Source organism: Dicentrarchus labrax, unplaced genomic scaffold (assembly GCF_905237075.1).
Source record: "Dicentrarchus labrax unplaced genomic scaffold, dlabrax2021, whole genome shotgun sequence".
NCBI classification, from domain to species: Eukaryota; Metazoa; Chordata; class Actinopteri; family Moronidae; genus Dicentrarchus; species Dicentrarchus labrax.
This window is the reverse complement of record NW_026136722.1, coordinates 13,919,428-13,941,122: the sequence shown is the minus strand read 5'-3', so window position 1 is coordinate 13,941,122 and position 21,695 is coordinate 13,919,428. Positions and strand designations below refer to the sequence as shown.

General features: G+C 41.0%; 2 protein-coding genes across 5 annotated transcripts in view; one reads left to right on the top strand and one right to left on the bottom strand.

Moving 5' to 3' along the window:
• Positions 1–4,622, bottom strand: part of cavin1a (caveolae associated protein 1a) — an 18,794-nt gene extending 14,172 nt beyond the window's left edge. The window contains exon 1 of the mRNA XM_051387387.1: positions 3,819–4,622. Coding sequence (XP_051243347.1) covers positions 3,819–4,319 — 501 coding nt within the window. The 5' untranslated portion in view covers positions 4,320–4,622. The remainder of the gene's footprint in view (positions 1–3,818) is intronic.
• Positions 1–21,695, top strand: part of atp6v0a1a (ATPase H+ transporting V0 subunit a1a) — a 22,763-nt gene extending 1,068 nt beyond the window's left edge. Inside the window, exons 2-23 of one of the 4 annotated variants that reach the window (XM_051387362.1) lie at positions 6,694–6,724; positions 7,912–8,083; positions 8,712–8,790; positions 9,135–9,232; positions 9,316–9,444; positions 10,256–10,338; positions 10,849–10,975; positions 11,088–11,170; positions 11,254–11,347; positions 13,224–13,436; positions 14,686–14,836; positions 15,122–15,261; positions 15,450–15,616; positions 15,711–15,801; positions 16,095–16,213; positions 16,325–16,541; positions 16,657–16,764; positions 16,860–16,967; positions 17,495–17,539; positions 18,057–18,174; positions 18,317–18,488; positions 20,539–21,695. In XM_051387362.1, the coding sequence (XP_051243322.1) occupies positions 7,967–8,083; positions 8,712–8,790; positions 9,135–9,232; positions 9,316–9,444; positions 10,256–10,338; positions 10,849–10,975; positions 11,088–11,170; positions 11,254–11,347; positions 13,224–13,436; positions 14,686–14,836; positions 15,122–15,261; positions 15,450–15,616; positions 15,711–15,801; positions 16,095–16,213; positions 16,325–16,541; positions 16,657–16,764; positions 16,860–16,967; positions 17,495–17,539; positions 18,057–18,174; positions 18,317–18,488; positions 20,539–20,632 (2,553 nt within the window). In that variant the 5' untranslated portion in view covers positions 6,694–6,724; positions 7,912–7,966 and the 3' untranslated portion in view covers positions 20,633–21,695. Of the gene's footprint in view, positions 1–6,627; positions 6,725–7,911; positions 8,084–8,711; positions 8,791–9,134; positions 9,233–9,315; positions 9,445–10,255; positions 10,339–10,848; positions 10,976–11,087; positions 11,171–11,253; positions 11,348–13,223; positions 13,437–14,685; positions 14,837–15,121; positions 15,262–15,449; positions 15,617–15,710; positions 15,802–16,094; positions 16,214–16,324; positions 16,542–16,656; positions 16,765–16,859; positions 16,968–17,494; positions 17,540–18,056; positions 18,175–18,316; positions 18,489–20,538 lie in introns of those variants that run through there. The other 3 variants (XM_051387364.1, XM_051387363.1, XM_051387366.1) reach the window with 3 other exon arrangements.

Here is a 21,695-nt window from a genome sequence, read left to right as displayed (position 1 = left end):
AGGTATACTAACAGAGCTAATACAAAACAGGAAGAGGAAAAAGTTCCCTCAGTTGCACAGGGTATGTAGCTTTTTATTTGCATTACTACTGCAGCAGCACCTTCTTCCATACAAATCAGACCAAGGAACATGTGAGGGGCTGAGCTCAAATGCAGCCCGAGCCCTCTGAGGCTTAAGCTAACTGAAGGCCCAGACAATTGCTGTACATTGGCGTAGATAGATGTGCCTAACATCCTCTGTGGATAAGCAAGAGGCTCAGGTACTGGGACAAGGCAGCACCACTATGGCAGTGGACTGGAAAGATGATAACTTGTTCTCCTCCTACCATCAGGCAGCTGAGAAACTGGAAAATTATGACTATTACTGAAACTATTTTAACAAATGGTCAATTGTTTTAGTAATTTTCCAAGCGGAAATCCCCTTTTAGCTGTTTAACTTCCTAACTGCTCTAATATGGAGATGCTACAGAAACAGAAAGGCCTGCAGAGGGACTTTCACAACATTTATAATCATTATATTACAGCCATCATTAGGTTTCAAGGAGGAACCCACAATATTACTTTTTTACTGTCGTTATTAATGGCTTGGGGTTAGATGTATTATTTGATTGATGTATTATTACAGCTTAGAAAAACACTATAACATAAAATTGGCCCTGCAAGGCTAAAATAAAATTATTCAACCACCTGGCAATATGAAATGGGAAATGAGGAAAGACTCATTTAGAATTATTATGTTTCTTCCAGAAAGACAATTGGTCTATAAAAGAGAGCAATATTAGATGCTGTTCAGTCAGAGCAGAGAAACGCAGGTAGGGTGTGAAAGTGCTGGATCACTGGCCATTTGGGGACCCCTGCAAGGTCATTTATAACGAGAGGTTTGTTCCAACCTACCAACACCAGAAAGACATCATCTAATGAGGAAGGAAAAGCTGGTTTATTTTCTCTCTCTCAGGAGAACCATTTTTTAAGCATTACTAAAATGTATGTAGCTATACTGAGATCTGTTAGAAGTATTGTGATGTATATCTGAGATGAAGTACATTGACTCAAGGACTGTACAATTTTTAGGTCGTTTATTTGAGTATTTCCATTTAATGCTACTTTCTACTTCTACTTCACTACATTTATTTGACAGCTTTAGTTTGCAGATCCAAATTATTCGCCAAAAATGTAATCAACTAATGAATGATGATGTGTTATCATAAATAACGATACCTGGCAGTATATGAAGTATATTGTCCACCAGCTGCAACATTAATGATGCATCAATAATTATAATCCAATAATATAGATTACTCAGAAATGGGCTGTTCTGCGTAATAAATACTTTTACTTTTGATGCTAATACTGCACTTTTACTTAAGTAAAACTTTGAATGCAGGACTTTTACTGAAGTAAAAGATCTGAGTAATTTTTCCACCACTGCATTTGGTAAACATGTCTTCATTGCCCCACCCTGCTGTTGCCGGGGGATCCTGCGTGCTACCATCCTCACAGGTTTAATTATAAAGCATCACTGTCAAAGTCTTTCCGTGTTAGAAATTCTGCAGTATTCGTACGTCTATTCTCAGAGTGCACAGACAGAGTGACAGACACCTACAGTCAAAGCTGCTATCAGTTTAACAAAGCACAGCAGAAGGTCCAACACAGCAAAAGTAATGCTATAAAAATGTTTCATTTGTCTTGCTCAAATTCTAGCTTCGACTGACGTTGACACTGTGAGTGAAAGGTGATACTGATGAGGAATGGCCACACACACACTCACACACACATTGATATTGTACTGGGGAGGACACTGCACTAGCTTATATCAGTTCCACAGATGTTAACCGTAACTTTAACCATAACTTCTACATACCTAACACTAACCTTGATCTCATCCCTAACCTAATTCTAAACTTATCCCACTCTAACACATTAACACACAAACAGACAGTGGAAAGGGGTGAAATCTGACTGAGAGCCAGTGTTGATTTGCAGCGCTGCCAAGATCTGATCAGCCTATCTGTCGGTCAATTAAACTGGACACGGTGCGGCCATCCTCTGGCAATAAATAGATCATGGGAGCCCAAAACAGCTACTGCAACATGGAAGCTGCAGCTCTTACAACCGCTGTGAAAACCTGACAGAGACCGAGTTTAGACAGCGATAAGAACGTTACAGTTGAGATAACCCAAACAGGAAATGATTTATACTGTCTGCTGAAACACAATCCAAACACAGAGTCAGAATAAAAACAGTCAAATCTTAAGCCTTATAAAGTAGTGCAAGTTCTTTGAAGTTGCAAACTGTTGCACGTACAGCGTCTAAAACTGATAATTGCTCACAGACATGCAGTCTGAAAAAAAAAGGACTTGCAGTGTACCACGCAGTGTCACAAACAGCAGGAGGCACCTGCTTTAGAGAGTAATTTATTAAGGCCTAGTGTCTATGATTGGATTTCTGCTAGATACCAATAGTGTAACTTGCTCCCACAGTGGACATCCCAGCAGGGGGGTGTGAAAACGTTTGCCTACCAATACAGATCCTGAAGTAAGCTCTACTCACGAGAGTCTTGCAACTCTCTGATTTACTGTTACTAATGTGTTTTAAGAAATTCCAGCTAGCTTCAGTTAAAATGTGATGTGCATAAGGTGACTACCACTCTCTACTACTTTCCTGAGCTGCCACTTGATTTGTGGTACAAGAGGGCACAAGACCGTATGACGCACAGAATAAATTACAAGTTCAAGTGTTTCTGTTTATGATGTAAGCTGTGAGTTTATCAGCCAGACATGACAGCATGCCCTGCTAAAATAAAGTTGCTCAAATGCAGTAAGACCAATCAGTGTCCCACTTTCCAATGAATTCAAATTGTGTTCTTTAATTATTTTTTACATAGTCTTTCAAGACGTTCGTGGTTCCAACTGTTAAAGTCATTAAATATATTCATTAAATTTGACTGTGCCCACACACTCAGGTATTCCAGTGCAGGTTTGTCCATCATGAATGCATGAATTCAGTCTGTGTGTCCCACTTCTGGGAAATCTTAATAATAAAAACGACATCTTCATCTTACATAGCAGCGGCCTGCCAACTATCCGTCCTCTGACCACTCAGAGGTGGGGCGTTGGTTCTGTCTCAAGTAGCCCTTCATGCCGGTGTTTATAGACCTTATATTTTATTTACACCCACTAGTCTTTATATAGTTTCATTGGGTAATCATAAAGTCCTGTGGAGTGGGAGAGGTCACTATCTGCCTTCAGTTTTCCATGAAAGCCACTAGTATTCCCTTCATTGGTGAGCAGAGGAATCCACCTCTCACTGAGTGTGTGTGTACAAACCATACAACTTTACAACTGTAAATAGAAGACTGCAGTGTCTGATTCTTCATAAACATCACAGCCTCATTTGAGTACCAGGAAAATGGGATTCAAACATTTATGTAATGAAAACCAAAAAGCTGAAACTTTGGCCAGCATCCTCTATCCTGAGATACTATTACGCCCCCTTTTAATTTTCACTACCAAGCGTCATACCACAGCGTGACTCTAACTGATGTCAAAAGGTTGCTCTGATGGTTTGATAGATTTTCAGGTGCATTTCACACTCCTTCCCAACTTTCCTTTGTGGTGTGGGGAATGCAACACACCCCTTTTCGGGACTAACATCTACTGCAAGTGTAACTTTAGCAAATTCATGTGAATAGCCACATGTAAATTATTACCACCATATTCTCAATCCAACATTATTTGAAATTACTTAGTGATAAAAATGATAAAAGAACAAGCTTGTGCACACATTGCAGCCCTCAGTATCCCCCCAACCCCACCTCACCTGGTAGATGAGGACTTTGAAGTTGCGCCTCTTGAGCAGCTCGTTCTCGTTGCTCTCCAGCTTCTTGATCTGGCCCGCCTGCTTCTCCAGATTGCTGCGCACCGTCTTCACGTTGACACTGACCTTGCGCACCTTTTCCAGCATTTTGTTGACAGTGTTGGTTGTGCCAACATGGTTCTTAGACAACTTAGACAGCTCCCCTTGGATGGTTGACACTGACTTCTCCATGGATTCCTGCCGGGCCTCGAGTCCGTTCTGGGTCTGTTGGATCTGGTCTACCACCCCAATAATCTTGTCTAGCAGAGACAGAACCATGACCCCGTTCATCTGCGCTTCACTCTTGCCTCCGGGGCCAGTGGCCAGCAACAGGTCCGCTTCCTCAGCAGGGTCATCGTCATCTACTGCTGGCTCTGTGGCAGCACCCACCAGAGCTACCTCGTCATCATCATAAGGCACTTCTTTCAGGGCTGCCTGCTCCTGCTTGACACCTGTATCCGCCATGGCTGTCAACTCCAAATACAAACCGTCTGCACACTCACAACAGATAAAAATACACTACTGAAAACCAACCTGCAGGAGCCACGCTGCACAGAACTCAGTCCCTAATCCTTTCTCTTTTCTGTCAGACAACTTTCTTGACCACTTGTTTGCTTCTTCCTAGTTTACTTTACTTAAACTTTCTCTTCACCCTCGCTCTCACACACTATGTCTCTCTCTCTGCCTCTGCTCTGGGATGCCAGCCAGCCAAGGGGAGTAGGGCCTCTCACAGCTGAGGCATGTGTGCCCTGACTCAAATGCCTCTGCTCCCAGTCAAACTTTTCCCTTCTTACACCGGGCCCCCCGCCCCTGGCTCCACCCCATTCTGTCCGACGGGGCAGCAGATCTCCAGAACCCACCTCTTTTAGTGACATTACACACTCAATTTTAAAAGAAAGAGAAATACTAACACGTTTTATATGTCAAAGGCGTATTAGAGAGTGTGTATAATTGGTGGTGTAACAATTATGGAATTTAAGCCAACATGTCATTATAATTCTCCCCACTGTCAAATTGTTTCTATTTTAGCATAGACTGCACAGCATCACCTTGGTCATGCTAATTCAATAATCTAAACTTGTTTTTGCATAAGACATGTAGATTAATATCAAAAGTTGTCCACATTTTCAGTCAACATATGTAAAGTTGTAAAGTTGCCTTCTGGTTAAAAAAATGCTTCAGTTTTCTCAGTTTATTTCGAAAGTGTTCACCGGAAAACACAGATAGCCTGTCTCTACAACAGAATGAATACAGTTATTACCAATATTTATGTTACTGCTGCTATACGTAGCGCAGCTTGTGACGCTATGTGGAGTTGACAGTTGATCGGATAGTTTGTTGCCCTCTAGTGGTAACAACTTGAAACTGCAATGCAGACTCGCTTGCATACTAACTACTTTAAAAATACAGCGATCAAATTGAAGCAATTGAAAACAAACTGCTGTAAGTTGTTAATCATTCTCATCGCTTTCAGATTTTTTGTTGACTTGAGAAGATTTCACCTAGAAAGCACGGCATCATGACATTTTAATGTAAACACTAGCTAGCCAATATTTGTTTCACTGTTAGGGACGAACAAATTTAGATACAGAAACTTCCACCAGACCAAAATCAAAAGAATACAGTTCACGTATAAATGAAACTAGTTCGAAAATGAGCCTGGGTGATATTATTACTCTTGAACGCAGGTATTGAGAAAGACTAAACCTGTAAGTCAGGAACAGACATAGTCATGCAAATCCTTGAAAAATGTGGTCTTTCAGGAGACTGTACATATTAATATTAATAAGAGTTGACATTATAGTGATAGCACTGTTTGTGACACTATATTAGCGTATTAGCTTGCTGTCTGTATTTATAGTGTGGTAATCTGCAGTGCATATTACCATTCTTAAAATGTTTTGTCCATCTCCAGTTATTTTCTTGGTAGCCTCACATAGCCACACTACTCTCCACGCTTCCTTTTAGCGCTTTTCTCCCAAGACCGCCAAGCGAGGGTCATTGAGGTCGAAGGTGGGGGTCTCACTAGAACTTGGTACTAGTTAGTTTGTCCATTGGCAGTGATATAAGTCTTAAACAGTAACATTAGCCCAGAGTTGTAGAGCGTGTGTACTTTAAATTTTATTAGTAACTGAATGTGCAGTTTATATAGATTTACCTTGCCAAACACAACTCACTGCACCCATTCTCTCTTTTTTTTTTTTGCCATGGGGTATTCTGTGTGCTATTGATGAATTTTAACTGTATTTTGTATATTCTTTTATATTGTCTATGTGAATGTTATAAGATTTTAAGTTTTATTCTATTTTTGGACCGACTTTTTCAACATCTGACCATATAGATAGAAGGCTTAGGCTTACTTTGGCTCAACAGTGGTTTTATCTGTTGACCAATGAACACGGTCCCAGTCAAAAAAAACAACAACAACAAACAAATAAAAATAAATAAACTGTGGATAAATGACACAATGAGATGTTTACAACAGACATGCTGTAGTTACTTAAAGTTACCACTGGAGGGCACTGTGTGGTGAAAAAGAGATAATTTCTTTAATAACATGCAGGAAAATATACAGAAGAGAGAACTATGTGGTCATCACACAATAAAGGCTACGGAAAACAGGATAAAAGAGACCAGTGTAAAAAGTATATTACATATTTTTTTTTGGGGGGGGGTTTATTAGTGGGCGCTGGAGTAATTACACGACTGTCCAGTAGGCGGCAGTAATGCAACGTGAATGACGCCAACTACCGTAAAATGCAGAGCAGAAGAAGAGTCGACAGTTAAACCACCGACCAGTCCACAACAAACAGTGAAGAGGAAACTGAGGAGGAAAGAGGAGAGAGAGAGGTAGAATCTCCACCTAAACAGTAAGGACACTGAGTCTAAACACTGCTAATAATATTAATTAATAATATGGTTGAACTACTCTTAACGTTGGTGCTCTTATTGTGGGCTAGTTTAGCTGCAGCTCAAATGTTAAAACAACAGGTGCGCGTCGTTAGCCTTAAGTTAGCTTTCTTGTTAGCCCTAATTTACACACATTCACATTTACTAACCGAGCGAGATGAACTGTTATGTAAAGTAGGTGGCTAAAACAATTATATCAACCTAACTACTGTTAATGTTTTGTTGTACAACGCTCTCTTGTTTGTCATATAAAAAAATAACACTTTATTTCAATGCTTCGCGTCCACACAGTTGGTATTTTATTACTAATATGAGCTAAACAATGTGACTGTCTAACTCTGCTCACGTTATAAGTGGACTGTTTTGGTGGATCGGTAGACAGTGACAGGTTATTTTGGTTTGTCGTTAGTCGCCATTAGCTCGTCTGACATCAGCTTTGACAGGTGAAGCTGCGGCAGTCCGGGAAACGTCGCCAGACTAGTTCATTTAACCCTATCTGTCTCTAATCGATGAGTTAGCTCAATGCAAAATGATGACATTGTGTTGTTTTGTCGTGTCCCGTTGCTGTGTTAAATGGATTAATTTGCACTTTGCGTTGATGTGCAGTGGGAGTATCGAGGCTTACAGGAGCTGCAGGTCACATGCTACCTTGTAATCCATAGATAAGCCCTGTGTGGTCGTTTTACAGTAGGAGGTGTTGCTTGGCTTCAGTATATTATAAGAAAATATTCAGCATTAAATGACAGAAACCGCCTTATACCCTCACTTCCCTTTGCTTGGCATTCACGACTAAAATTATAGCCTCTTGAAAGTTCCCTATATTTTAATGGTACAGAGAAAACTCGTTTTCACCGTAACTGCATTCCTGCCTGATCATGAGATCTGCTTTGGGGGCAAGCTGACTTTTTTTTTTTTTTTCCTTTTCTCTTTTCATGTCTTGTCACATGTCAGCTTCTCACCCTTGTCTCAAACTAACACATAACTGATATAGGCCTGCTCATTAGTGAGAAAAGTGTTGAATGTGGAACCTTTCAGATCCTTAATGTTTTGCTAGAGGTTGTCTCTGATCTACAGTATACAGCGTGTTTTCTCTAAATCTGTGTTTGTTAATATTGAAGTGTCACTAAAGTTGAATTTTAATGTTCAGTCTCTAGAGATTCTGGTTGAATTAAGAGTGCTGAGCACTCGCATCCTTCAGCAACATGGGGGAACTCTTCAGAAGTGAAGAGATGACACTGGCTCAGCTCTTCCTCCAGTCAGAAGCTGCATACTGTTGTGTTAGTGAACTGGGAGAGATCGGGATGGTGCAATTTCGGGATGTAAGTCCACTGTTATCCTCTGAATCATGATTTCTTTATTGTTATTATTATTTTTTGCTCAACTGAAACTTGCTTTCTTAAACTGGTACCTGTTGTGCAAAACACCACATCAGTGACATTGCTGAGAAAGGGCATGCCTTCTGCATCATGTGCATCATGTGCTCACAGCTGATCCCTCATTCCACGCATGAGAAAGCCCATTCCTGACGAGCCCTGAGGGAAGCTTTGTGCTAGAATGTAAGATGGGCTGTAACAGAGTATGTCTGTGTATCAACGGTGGTATCTTAATTGTTTCACCAAATTATACTCTGACGTCTTCCACCACTTTAAAAGAAAATATATAATATTTTCAAAAGGTAATTTTACACTTCTTAAAAGAGTTTATTGATAGACTTAAATAAAAGACCTTATTAATGTGAGGGTAGTCAGTGGATAGCTATGCAGAATTTGGGCTCATCATTAAATTGTTGATGTCAGAGCAGCTTATATTCCTAATGTAAGTGTGTGTACTTGCTCTGGTACCCATACTGATTTTACAAATGTTACTGAGGCACAATTTTTATCTTTGTCACACAATGATAGTCTGTGTTCCGTTTCTTGACCCTCACTTATTTTCCTTTTCTGGCAGCTAAATCCTGATGTGAATGTGTTCCAACGCAAGTTTGTTAATGAAGTACGGCGATGTGAGGAGATGGATCGCAAACTGAGTAAGTGAGCTCAGATATATATATATATATATATATATATATATATATATATATATATATATATATATATATATATATATATATATATATATATATATATATAATCTTGTTGAGCTGCCTCTGACTGTCTCCAGCCCTTGGTGGAATTTAACAATACTGCCACGCCCTCTCCTGAAACACAACAACACCGTTTTATTTCCATTTCCAACTGTTAAAGAGCCATAACAAGGCCTTAAAAAGACCCTAAACTTAACGCACTCTTTGCTTATATGGAAGGGCAACTAGATGTTTACCTGTACTGTTTTTTTTTGTTTTTTTTTTACCTTGTTACATCTATCTTGCAGGATTTGTGGAGAAAGAAATAAAGAAGGCCAACATCCCAATAGTTGACACTGGAGAGAACCCTGAAGTCCCCTTCCCGAGGGACATGATCGACTTGGAGGTAACCTCTCTCTCGCTCAAAGATAAACAGTGAGAGAATGTGCTTTCATCCCTCTGTTGAACCTTCTGTACGTCTCCCCGCAGGCCACTTTTGAGAAGCTTGAGAACGAGCTGAAGGAAATAAACACCAACCAAGAAGCCCTAAAGAAGAACTTCCTGGAACTGACTGAGCTCAAGCACATCCTGCGTCGCACACAGCAGTTTTTTGATGAGGTCAGCTTGACTGTGCACACAGGCCTTGCAAAACTGTGTGCTCAGGACTTTTGTTCTGCTCACATTGTGGTGGTCTGAAAGAGAAGTTGGACTTTTACTTAGTATACTATACTATTATAATTATTTATCGCCATGGTTGGACAGCTTGAGAAAAAAATTTACTGTTTGATATGAATTCATAGATTATTGTGAAACCAAAAATGATTTACTATATTCACTGTGGCAATGGGCAAGAAACACAATGGTTAAGTCTAAACTCTGCTTTGCTCTAATACAGTTTGTGCTGATAAGCTGTCTGCACTGATCACACACACACACATATACACACACACACACATGCACACACACATACACAAAGGAGCGCTTATTGCTGCTTGATTTGGCAAAAGGTGTTTAACTCGTGATAGCTTATAGTTCCTCACATGGCCTTGGCCCATTTACACCAGCTATTCACATTAATATCCTGTAATTTCACTGCTGTGTTATACTTTGCACAGAAACAACTTTGTTTATGCTATCCATTCACCAGAGCAAAGCCTTGCCTTCCCACCTTTGCCCGACATCAATTCCACTTTATTGCCTTCACAAACAATGTTTAAGTCATCTTTTACAAGTTGTCGTGAGCGTTAATTGAGGTGAATCATTTAGCCAAACACATAGCTGTTTAATCATTAACTGGCTCTTGTCTCTCTCCAGTCCAGATCTCTACATTACAGTAACAGTGTTGACATGTTTGTATATATGTTAATGTAGTTCAAGCAATAGTTATGTGCCATTGTAGCTGATTATTTGTTAACTGACTCTTATGCAGATGGAGGATCCCAGTTTACTGGAGGAGTCTTCCACCCTCATAGACCCCAGTGAGCCTAACCGAGGGGCTCCTCTCAGACTGGGGTGAGTCTGTTTTTGTGGTCTTCCCTAATTCAGAAGGATTAAGCTTTTCTTGGAGATTTCCATTCTGTGCACTTCCTCCATCTGTGTCTGAAACCAGAGTGTCACAACTAGCCAATCACCTCCCACACACCAGCTCAGGCTGCCCAGCTTAGTCAGGCGACAAAGGTCACCTGAAGTGGAAATCTTTTCACAATCCATTCACAAATTCCTAATTGTGGAGACATTTCAGTTAATGTTATTACCGTGTTCAGCTTCTCGGGGAGAAACAACCAAAGAATAGACTGCAAATACACCTAGCTTTTAATACATTTAAAAAATGATCTATGTATATAAATTATCTTTCATGCTATGAAACGCATAGACATTGTTAGTATTTGAGCATCTGAATCTTTCTCAAAGTGACTTCTAGCTTGTATATAAAAAGGGCATAGCTCATAATCTTTTTTTTTTTATCCATATCAGCCCAGATAACAAACAACAACGGTAACAGAATTCTTCCGTCTGTTATAGATTTGTTGCTGGAGTCATTGGCAGGGAACGTATTCCCACATTTGAGAGGATGCTGTGGAGAGTTTGCAGAGGAAATGTGTTCCTGAGGCAGGCAGACATTGAAGATCCTCTGGAGGACCCGACTACGGTCAGTACTGACAATAAATTGAGCAGAGAACTACACTGATTTCCTGTGAAGCTGGTCAGGTGCCTGTTCAGTTTTCTCCTCCTGAAGTCCTAACTGTGTGATGTTTCCACAGGGCGACCAGGTCCACAAGTCTGTCTTCATCATCTTCTTCCAGGGAGACCAGCTGAAGAATAGAGTCAAGAAGATCTGTGAGGGGTAAGTATCTGGCCAACATTTGTACAATTTTATCGTGTTCTTGGCCAACAGATCCTTATCTGTGCTTCATCATCTGTCTTCAGGTTCAGAGCAACCTTGTACCCGTGTCCAGAAACACCTCAGGAGAGGAAAGAGATGCTAGCAGGAGTCAATGCACGCATTGAAGACCTGCAAATGGTAAACAAAAGAAACACACATTATTTAATCACTAACACAGACTTGCACAAAAACACACACAAACTGGTTGGTTCTCTTTTTTTTTGTTGTGTTTGTTCCTGCCTGGTCAGGAGGAACTGTACCAGAAAGTGACAATAGAGGAAATTTCGTAAGACATCAAGACAGTAATCCATCTACTCTTTACAGTTAATTGTCAGCTTCCTGCCTAGTTTCTGCACCGGATATTTTACAAGCAATACATTAATTTGATTTAGGTTGCACAAATGACAGCTCAGACACAGTTGTTTACTTCACTAGCCACTGGAAAGATAGAAAGCAAATAAGGGTAAGATGAGTAACTAAAACTAAAACATCAGGAAGAACTCTCTGTCGCTCTTTTGACAGACACAATGTACTGTAAATTCCGAGTTGATAAATGCTTTTGCAACTGCTGATGAACTCGTCAACCTTACCTTTAGCTTCGGCTCTGAGAATTGTCCTCCAGCAGGTATAAACTTTCCACTGTTGATCTTGTGCCTGCATCGTTTAATTCCACCCAGGTGACTTGTTACCTAGCAAAAGGTAAAGCCCTAGGCGATCCCTTCTTCCTTACTTAGCTTACTGTGTTGTATCTTTGTCATATGATGATACATCTGGCCATATGTGTTTTTTTTACATCACGTAGACTCTCATATCACAGAGATAATCTTTGTTGTATTTGCTTCTGCCTGGCCTAGAGTCAGTTAGAAGTGAATCTCTCACTTAACTTCATTCAGCCAGCGAGCTGTGTCAATTTTGGTCAAGCATCATGTTCTCAGATCTTATAAGGTGATTTACAGTTGCAGCCACAGAAACAGCTTTCACGAGCCGGATATCTGATATTTGGACAGAACTGACTGATATCCTCTCCTGGCTCCTATATACCAGGGAATGTGGATTTCAGTGTTTGTGGATGCAGTGTTATGCTTGTCGCTACGTGGGCATGAGAGCTAAATGACAGAATGGCATGGATGAGGAAGAATGTCATGCTAATTGGACACCAATCAGCTGTGTGTGGGCCAGTAAGCCTCTAAACAGCGGGCGAGACTGTGCCTGTAGGCAGACAGCACAGAGCTTAAATATCCTGCTATTTGCTGATCATGGGACTTGGCGTTATATGTGAGTCATACAGCAGCATACCTGGGTATATCCTATATCTCTTTTGGGAAATCCTAATGGATTGCACAGCCCATTGGTCTTTAACATATGACTTGCTGTTCACTCATCACACCAGTAAATGTAAATCCTTTCTATGAATATTACAGAATGTATGATTCATTGCTTCTGTTTTTAGTTTTCTTGTTATGACAACGTTTTCTGATTGTAGTGCACATTATGAAGTTAAAGACTTTACTTAGAAAGATGTAGAGATAGTAAATGTAAATGATGATTTGATGAAGTATAACTTGCTGGTTTGTTTATAACGCTCTTCTATAGCATTTCCCTTGTATTTATACAATGGAAACACGGAGTTTGTCATCTCTAATTACAAGAAAAATGACCTACATGAGATCCTCTGGTAGTTCCTAGAAAAGGACAGGGTGAATCAAAATGGTAGGAATAAGTGTGGGCTCCCACAGCAGACATCTGTCTCATCCACCTTTTGGCCTGAGGACTGTAGAGATTATGTTAATCTAGTATCTAGTAGTGATTGATTGATGTTTTAATTAATTAATGAATTAATTATCTAACCCCTTGGCCGAGATACGAGCAATAACAATGAGTTACAGATAAACATCATAAGACAAATTCAACAAATATGCCACAAAATTAGAGTTAAACAGAAATGTAATTTTAAGACCATGAGTAAGACTTCATTCTGACCATGACCACCTGTACTCTTGTTTGCCCCCCAAAGGTGCTGAACCAGACCGAGGATCACAGGCAGAGGGTCCTGCAGGCTGCAGCCAAGACAGTCAGAGTGTGGTTCATCAAGGTGAGGAAGATGAAGGCCATATACCACACCCTCAACCTCTGCAACATCGACGTCACTCAGAAGTGTCTAATCGCTGAGGTGTGGTGTCCCGTCTCTGACCTGGACTCCATCCAGTTTGCCCTGCGCCGGGGGACGGTGAGTTAACTGAGCACCAGGCCGTCTATGTACTATTTAGTAGGTTTTTGTTAATATTGTATTGACACAGTCACACAAAGCCCCCTTTTTATTCTTAGAAAGTAGAATCTGGTTAAAATGTACCTGGTTATCTATTGAATGTATCACAAACTAGTTTGAAACCAACAAGTCTAAACTACGTCAGTACAGACTGGGTGTTCCACTGGCAGTGTACTCCAGCTTTTGTGTTGAGTTAAGGTATGTTTCTTTTTAAATGAGTCAACAGGAGGAGCTTACAAGTCATAGCGAGGGCAAACACAACATGCAGGTTCCTCTCAACAAGAAGTAGAGTGAGTCCAAATAATTGTATATTTATATTTTTAATAAACTACAATTGCTGGTTGCACAAATTCCCATCATGGTGACCAGTTGCAGGTAGTGAATGAGGCTGTGCAAAACAGTTAAGTTTAAGCTGTCTTATATGAGGCCGTATCAGTTGGTAAGACTAGAAGTCTGAAAATGAAAAAAATCTGGGCGTGTGGAGTTAGAAAGAAGTGAGCTTATCAGACCTCTGTAGCACGCTCCTCATCTCTGCTTGAGATTTATGCTTGTCAGTCAGAGGATATTGTATGATTGCAATGTCAAATTGCTGGAGTGCTCTTTTAACTGAATTGCAGTTGTACACATGGCAACAGAGGCTTGGTGCTTTAAGGCATGGAACGGTCTCTCCACTCAATTATCTCTCAGCTGTCCTTTACTCTGCTTGTCTTGAAACATGAGGCCACGGTGTACTGTGTTAGGATCTTATCTGTACCCCTATTTCCACAAAGTTGTCCTGGCAGGGAATGGCAACTCGATAAATTAATTTCAGGATCTTTTTATCCATTTATTAAAATCAGACAGTGCTGTCAGATGAGAGCAGTGATGGGCTGAGAGACCCTTAATTGTATTACTTGAGAAAGCAGCAGGATGAATATGATTTATGCCAGGAAAATAAACAAACAAGGGTTTGCTGATGATATCCTGCTGACCTTTATTTCACTAAAATTCAACTTCTAAAAATTGTGGGGCGGGGGGCGTGAACTTTATTCGGCTTCTGAAGTGGGGCCTGCCAAAATAAATTTGAGAACCACTGCTCTAGGGTGGTTGCATTGCTTCCAGTCTCTTGAATGGCCTGTGTTTGACTGAGATTTCTTGTCCATTTGTGAAATGTTCTAGTAGTTCAAGGAAATGTGTATCATAATAGGCTATTGTGTTGCATGACATTTAGGAGAAGAGCGGCTCCACTGTGCCTTCCATCCTCAACAGGATGCAGACCAAGCAGACCCCACCCACCTATAATAAGACCAACAAGTTCACCTCAGGCTTCCAAAACATTGTGGATGCCTATGGAATTGGCAGCTACCGTGAGATTAACCCAGGTAATCATGTGTAACCTTTCTTTGTACACCCTAAAATACCTCTGTCTGTCGTTGCCTTGACCATCAGTGTTGTGCTGTATCTTTTTAAGGCAGTTGAACTTTTGCTGTTTACCCAGCTGCCTGTAGTATTACACTACAGTCACTGAAAGGCTTGCTGCCTACTCTGCCTCATCACCCATTATCACCTTGTTGGAACATGCTGTGTATTGTGACCTGTTTCACTCATGTTGTTTCATTTGCAACACCACCCTCCCCTCATGTGACGCCTGCCTCCCTCACCTCCAGCACCATACACCATCATCACCTTCCCCTTCCTGTTTGCGGTCATGTTCGGTGACCTGGGCCACGGGACGCTCATGACCTGTGCTGCCCTGTACCTTGTGCTGAGAGAGAGCAGGTTGATGGCCCAAAAGAACGATAATGAGGTATGGCTCCCATCATGGCCATCTCATCATTACTACGCCATCCTTACTGGTGATACACCAGCCCCAGAGACATACTGGGCTTGGTGCTTCTGTGGCTCTGTGTTCATAATTGCAGACATTGTTTTTCTTGTTCGAGAAGCCCATGTTGATTTCAACTTATCTCTCATTGATTGTTTTTTTCGTGGCAGATGTTCAGCATGGTGTTCGCAGGACGTTACATCATCCTGCTAATGGGAATCTTCTCAATCTACACTGGTATTATTTACAACGACTGTTTTTCTAAGTCCCTCAACGTGTTTGGCTCTGGCTGGAGTGTCAGGCCCATGTTCGACGCTCGACTAGGAGGCAACTGGACGTAAGTGTCATTGGTAATCACTGGCTGGACCTTTTCTAACCCAGTTACTGCTCAAGGTTTGCACCAAACTGATCGCTGTTCTCATCCTGTTAAGGTTTGATACACTGGAAGGCAATAAAGTTTTGCAGTTGGATCCAACAATAGATGGAGTGTTTAAAGGCCCGTACCCCATTGGCATCGATCCGGTGAATATTTTTCTTTGTATTAGTACAAACTAGCATAGTTGTCACTGCATGCTTTCGAGCCATGTCTTGGCAAATGAATGTATATCAGTTATAATAATTCATCAATAATGGCTTGTTGCTGAAATCTAATAATTAATAGTAGTGCTAACTTAAACTTGCTTATATAACTCTGTTGATTGAATATGATTAAAGGATAAAGCCCACTCTAAGTGATATGATATTGAACATGAATTAACAAAGAGTGATTTTGTCAGTATTCAACCTTCATACCCTCTTGTAATTTTGTCCCTCAGATATGGAACATTGCCACCAACAAGCTGACGTTCCTGAACTCATTCAAGATGAAGATGTCTATTATCCTGGGAGTCATCCACATGCTGTTCGGAGTCTCTCTCAGTCTCTTCAACCACCTGTGAGATTATCATCCCCGTTAATACTCGCATTTCTTCTTGTATTTCTTTCTCTTTAAATTTGTGCATAGTTGCCATAGTGACAAAGTGATTGTTTGTTTGTTTGTCTGCAGGTATTTCAAGAAGCCACTAAATATCTACTTGGGATTCATTCCAGAGATTGTCTTTATGGCCAGCCTGTTTGGCTACCTAGCCATTCTGATCTTCTATAAATGGTTCTCATACGATGCAAGCACCTCCAAAGATGCTCCCAGTCTCCTCATCGCCTTTATTAACATGTTCCTCTTCAACTACAACGACCCCAGTAACAAACCTCTCTACAGAGGACAGGTCAGACACACTTCTTAGTGACATACCTCCAACTTTTTGTCCTGAAATGAACCACAGCAAGTTAAGTGTTCTTCTTTTAATGTTTTTCTTTCTCTCCTCCCCACTGGATATGTAGATGGCCATACAGTCACTCTTGGTGATTATCGCCTTGGCTTGTGTTCCCTGTATGTTAATAGTGAAGACTCTAGTTCTGCGGAGACAGCATTTGTGGCGGAAAAACCTGGTAAGATAAAGCAGACCTGAAAGTGGTATCACTTGAAAGAATGTATCTTAGCTCAACCAGAAACACAATAAGTTATCTTTTTTTTTCTGTGTCAGGGTACCCAGAACTTTGGAGGGATCAGGGTGGGCAACGGGCCCACTGAGGATGAGGCTGAAATCATCCAGCATGACCAGCTCTCACAGCACTCTGAGGAGGAGCCTGAGGTAAGAGAGACATGTCTTTGTTAGTGACGGCTGGCCAGCAGTTTAGTGAGGGAGGCGGGGGTTATAGGATCTACTCACACCTTTTGAATAATTCAGTCTGCCACCGATACCTCATGTTTCCACTACCACTGTGGCAATGAAAAACATCAATTATGGATGAGGGTCCACTTTAACAAGCTCCACACTGCCACCGTTAGATTATAGCAAATGCTATCGAGAGATTCAATTATAAAATGTCCTTCTGTGTTTATTTCACCGAGCTTTGTATGAAGCTGCTTGTAAATATAAAAGAATATTCAGACCATTCAGGTTGTTTGTGGTACATCCTGAAGGGCTTTAACACTACCAGGAAACATTTGTGCTGAATTGTGAATTGTTTTATGTGGGCCTTGTGTTATCATCCTGTATTGCTGGGTTCACCCTATTTTCTTTTTTTAAGAGAGTAACTGATGTCTCTCGTTACTTTTCTGTTCATTGATGTCTGTCAATCTGTCTGTGTGTGTGTGTGTGTGTTGTCAATAACTAAGCGTTGCCTTTTGTCAACTGCTGTCAAGGCCCATGAGGAGGAAGAGGTAGGACAGGAGCTCAAGCTGCACCTCTACCCTGCAACCTATCCCCTGCATGTCTAGCGTCTCTTTCTGTCCCTTGCTTTGTTGTCTATGTATACTGTCAACCATTGCCTGCCTTAGCTGTGTCTGTGTGTGTGTGTTCATGTAAGTGGTAGTCGGTGTGTGTGGTCGGTGTATTCCAGGAGTCACTTGTTTAAACATGGGTTGCTGGGATTCCTCAAGCAGTGGTGTCAGTAGGCTGGTGCTTCCTTACAGTCACATCAATGTGCACGAGGCATCAGCAGGGAAGCTGATTCTCTGGGTTTACAGGGTCCTAAGACAACGGTGCCTCTTTTTCTAATTTAGGGGACTTTGCTGATGTACAGTGGGAAATGGCTTTCCTATCAATTACCTGAATAATTATGCACACACACCCAAGTCTCGTCCTACGTGGACCTCAGGACCTGGCGTAGAGATGTTATTTTCTAGAGGTTCGTGCTGAAGTGCGGTTATGTTTTGATCTTATACCTCTGTCCCACAGTTTAACTTTGGAGATGTGGCAGTGAATCAGGCCATCCACACCATAGAGTACTGCCTGGGCTGTATCTCCAACACTGCCTCCTATCTGAGGCTTTGGGCCCTCAGTCTGGCTCATGCACGTAAGTCACACTCTAATTATCAAAGTTTAAAAGTTATACAACCATTTATGAAGAGGAATGGACATCTACGCCCATCTTCTACATGCTCAGTCAAGTTTATCACAGCGCTGAAATCTGTGTGCTTTCTTTGTCCCATGCACAGAATTGTCAGAGGTGCTGTGGTCCATGGTTATGCACATCGGCCTCTCTTCCAGAAGCTTTGGAGGCTTCTTCCTTTTGGCCATAGTCTTTTACTTCTTTGCTGTTCTAACAGTTGCCATTCTTCTCATTATGGAAGGCCTGTCAGCCTTTTTGCATGCACTGCGACTGCACTGGTAAGTAGTGTAATTATGTTCTTTTGTTGCATTTGTTTGTTTGTTTTGCTTTCTCTTTTTTTTTTTTACCTCTCCTCAACGTAGATCTCAGTTTCCTGTGCTTGATCTGTAGACTCAATAATGATCAGTTATTAATTGTTTGAAAGGGTGTTAACAATTTGTGAGGCTGTGTTTGATGTTGGTGTAAGAATTGCACACTTTGTACCTATTTGACAGAAAAACATTCAGCTCCTGTTCTGATAATCTACTTTAGAATTTTGAGCATCTAATCCAGCGTTCAGAAGATTTACACACAAGCATCAATCCAAAACTAAGTTGCTGTACACTGGATTTGCGGTTTTAAAAGATGAGGATTTTGCTAATGACAAATGACTGCAGGCACCGTAATCCACTGACCTATAGCTCCATCTGCAGGCTAGTTTTTACTTTGAAACGGTTTATCAGACGACTATCCTAGGGTGCACAGAAACAGATTTATAGATGAGAGACTACTGCTGCTGTTTGTCATTTTACACAATAGGTGACAAATTCAAAATATGACTTTCAACTTAAGGAACCGGGACAGCTTCTTTGTATTAAAAATGAAATTTGAATATATCAAGGGACACAGTTGGTACTTGGTGTAAATTCAGTGTAGACGAGACAACCATTTATTTAGAAAAATTAAAAAAAGTGAAACACAAGTCAGTTGAGCACACAAATTATATCAGAGGAATTAGTTTGTATTAACTAACTTGTCATCAGACATTATCAGTGCATTTCATAAACTATCTACTACACTAAAAATAGTATAAATTGAGTATAGCTGAGCAAAAACACCAGACAACAGGTTATCCTATTTACTATTTACCTTATAGGTACCCAATAGTGAATTCACAACAAAAATTATGTAAGGACACATTCACAGTGCCAGGGCGCGGCTGCCAGTCAAGGACGGTGTGTCTCAATTAGAAGTGAGCAAATTGTGGTTTGCTTTCACCCGCTCCCCTTCTTGGCCCGTGGCCTGGAACATGTCTGGCTCTAGTCACTGTGCAGACGGTGCATTTCTGCTGCATGTGTGTGGTGCAGAGCAGTATCCAACTCCTTGGTATGACCGGGAACAGCCTTTTGTTGTCTCCCTCATTAATGCCTTTGTCTGGCTATGCTGAATTTCATCCTGGTTTTATAATCCACTGGCACATTTACAGGGCATGCCTGTGTCGCAGCCACTCTTCTCTATAATTATCCTTTATACAGGAATGCTGGGTGACTCAGCTTTCACTAAATGGCCTTCAGGGACAATCGGGTGCAGTTTTGCATTCAGGGAAGCTTATATAAAACACCAATTATAATATTTTATTTCCAGTGGTTGCATCAGGACCTCATGTGACTACTGAATGTCACACGAAAGGTCTGTCTAAGTAGAAGTAGACAATGTGTTGCCATTAGGTGCTCGTCTATCCAGAGATTTTCTTTGAGAAACCCTGGAGACCTTAACCATTAAACACTAATATACTATCCGGTATCATCGGTTGGCTAAAAAAGTAGTAAGATAGTGTTTATAATCTCAAAAACGAATGTGGTTCATGAATTTTGGGGATGGTTCTGTACAGATAAGACTTGATATCATTATAATAAGAGCACCAGTTTGGATTATTCCTGAGCGTTTTTTTACAAGAAAAAGTGCAGTCATATTTTTAAAACCTCCTCGTCTTACTTTCGTACACCAGACAGACTACGGAATGGCAGGTATTCGCGGCTCCTCCGTTGAAAGGTCATCCCGCTGTCATTTAGCTTCGGCCTTTTTAAAAATAGAGCCTGATCGCTTTCAGAAGGGAAGAAGCTTAGGTATCTGGCCCCCAGGAGCAGGGATGTAGACACGAACGGTTGCAGGTGGGTGCGGACTGTGAAATGAAGAGTAGGGGTCATCTGCCTCTACTGCTCTGCTCGGCATTGCCCAACCTCACAGCCATCAACACTCTGTCCCAGTGTTATTGTGCGAGACGCTTCCTGCTCATTGTTTTTTTTTTTTTGTTGTTTGTTTTTGATTGGATCTCTATTTTCTGTACAGGGTGGAGTTCCAAAACAAGTTTTACTCGGGCCAGGGCTTCAAGTTCCTCCCCTTCACCTTCGAAAGCATCCTGGATGGGAGGTTTGAGGACTAAGATCTGACGACGACGACGACTCCTCTTCTATTAAATGTCATAACGTCTTGAGAGTCTGTGTGGTGTTGAATAGTGATTTTTGTGTGCGATGCAGTTAACGACTTCCCGAGTGTTACCACATCTACAAGAGTGACACTCCAAAAGATTATCTGTCAGACTGCCATTTGTTTTAAACATCACTTTTTAAAAATAAGTATCTAAATCTGGAACAACTCAGAAATTACTATTCATTCATTCATTCATTCATTCCTGAGAAAAATAGCATTACTGTTATGTGTCTTTGTCTTAGTGAAGTTTGTTCTCGTGTTTTATTTAGTTTAATATTATTTATGCAAATTATTCCTTTATAAACCTGCATTTCTTTTTCAATGTGGCAGTGTTGCACTACCAATCAGAAATTAGGTCTGTTCTGTGCAGATGTCTCGACCCATTGTGTTGACAGATGCTTATTCAGAGTAAAGTGACAGAAGTGTTTGCTACTTTCCTGTCCGTCTCCTCCACTTTGTTGTATCTCTTTCTCTCTGTGTCGTCATTGTCCTTCAGCAACACTTAACACCTTGCGCACATCTCCTCTGTTTGATTTAAAGAAAAACCAGACACCCGCTTTGCACACGCAGACGCCTCTATTACACTGCGTACTGACCTCACACGTAGAGAGCTATAAAGGTCCAAAGGGAATACGATTTAACTCGCATCAGGATGTCAGTCCGCGCTTTGAAGATGGAGATGAAATGATTGTTTAATCCTGCACTAACATTGCCATAAACGCCCCTTTGTGTTCAGTGATTTGTTCTCTATTGATCTTCAGTACAGAGAATCTGTGAGTGGATGTCCAGTGACAATCCCAGCATGCTGAAATCGTTCAGCAGTGTCAGTCGTGATGATTTTCATTCCTTCTGATTTCAGTCGTATGTTTAAAGTTGAAAATGTTATTGTCACACTTAGAAGGGAGTAAGACTGGCATACAGCAGACATGTTTAAGTAGAATTAATTCCTCACAAATCATTAATACCGACGTCAGTTGTGCATTTCTGTGTCAATAAAATGGAAAGAGCTGGATTAA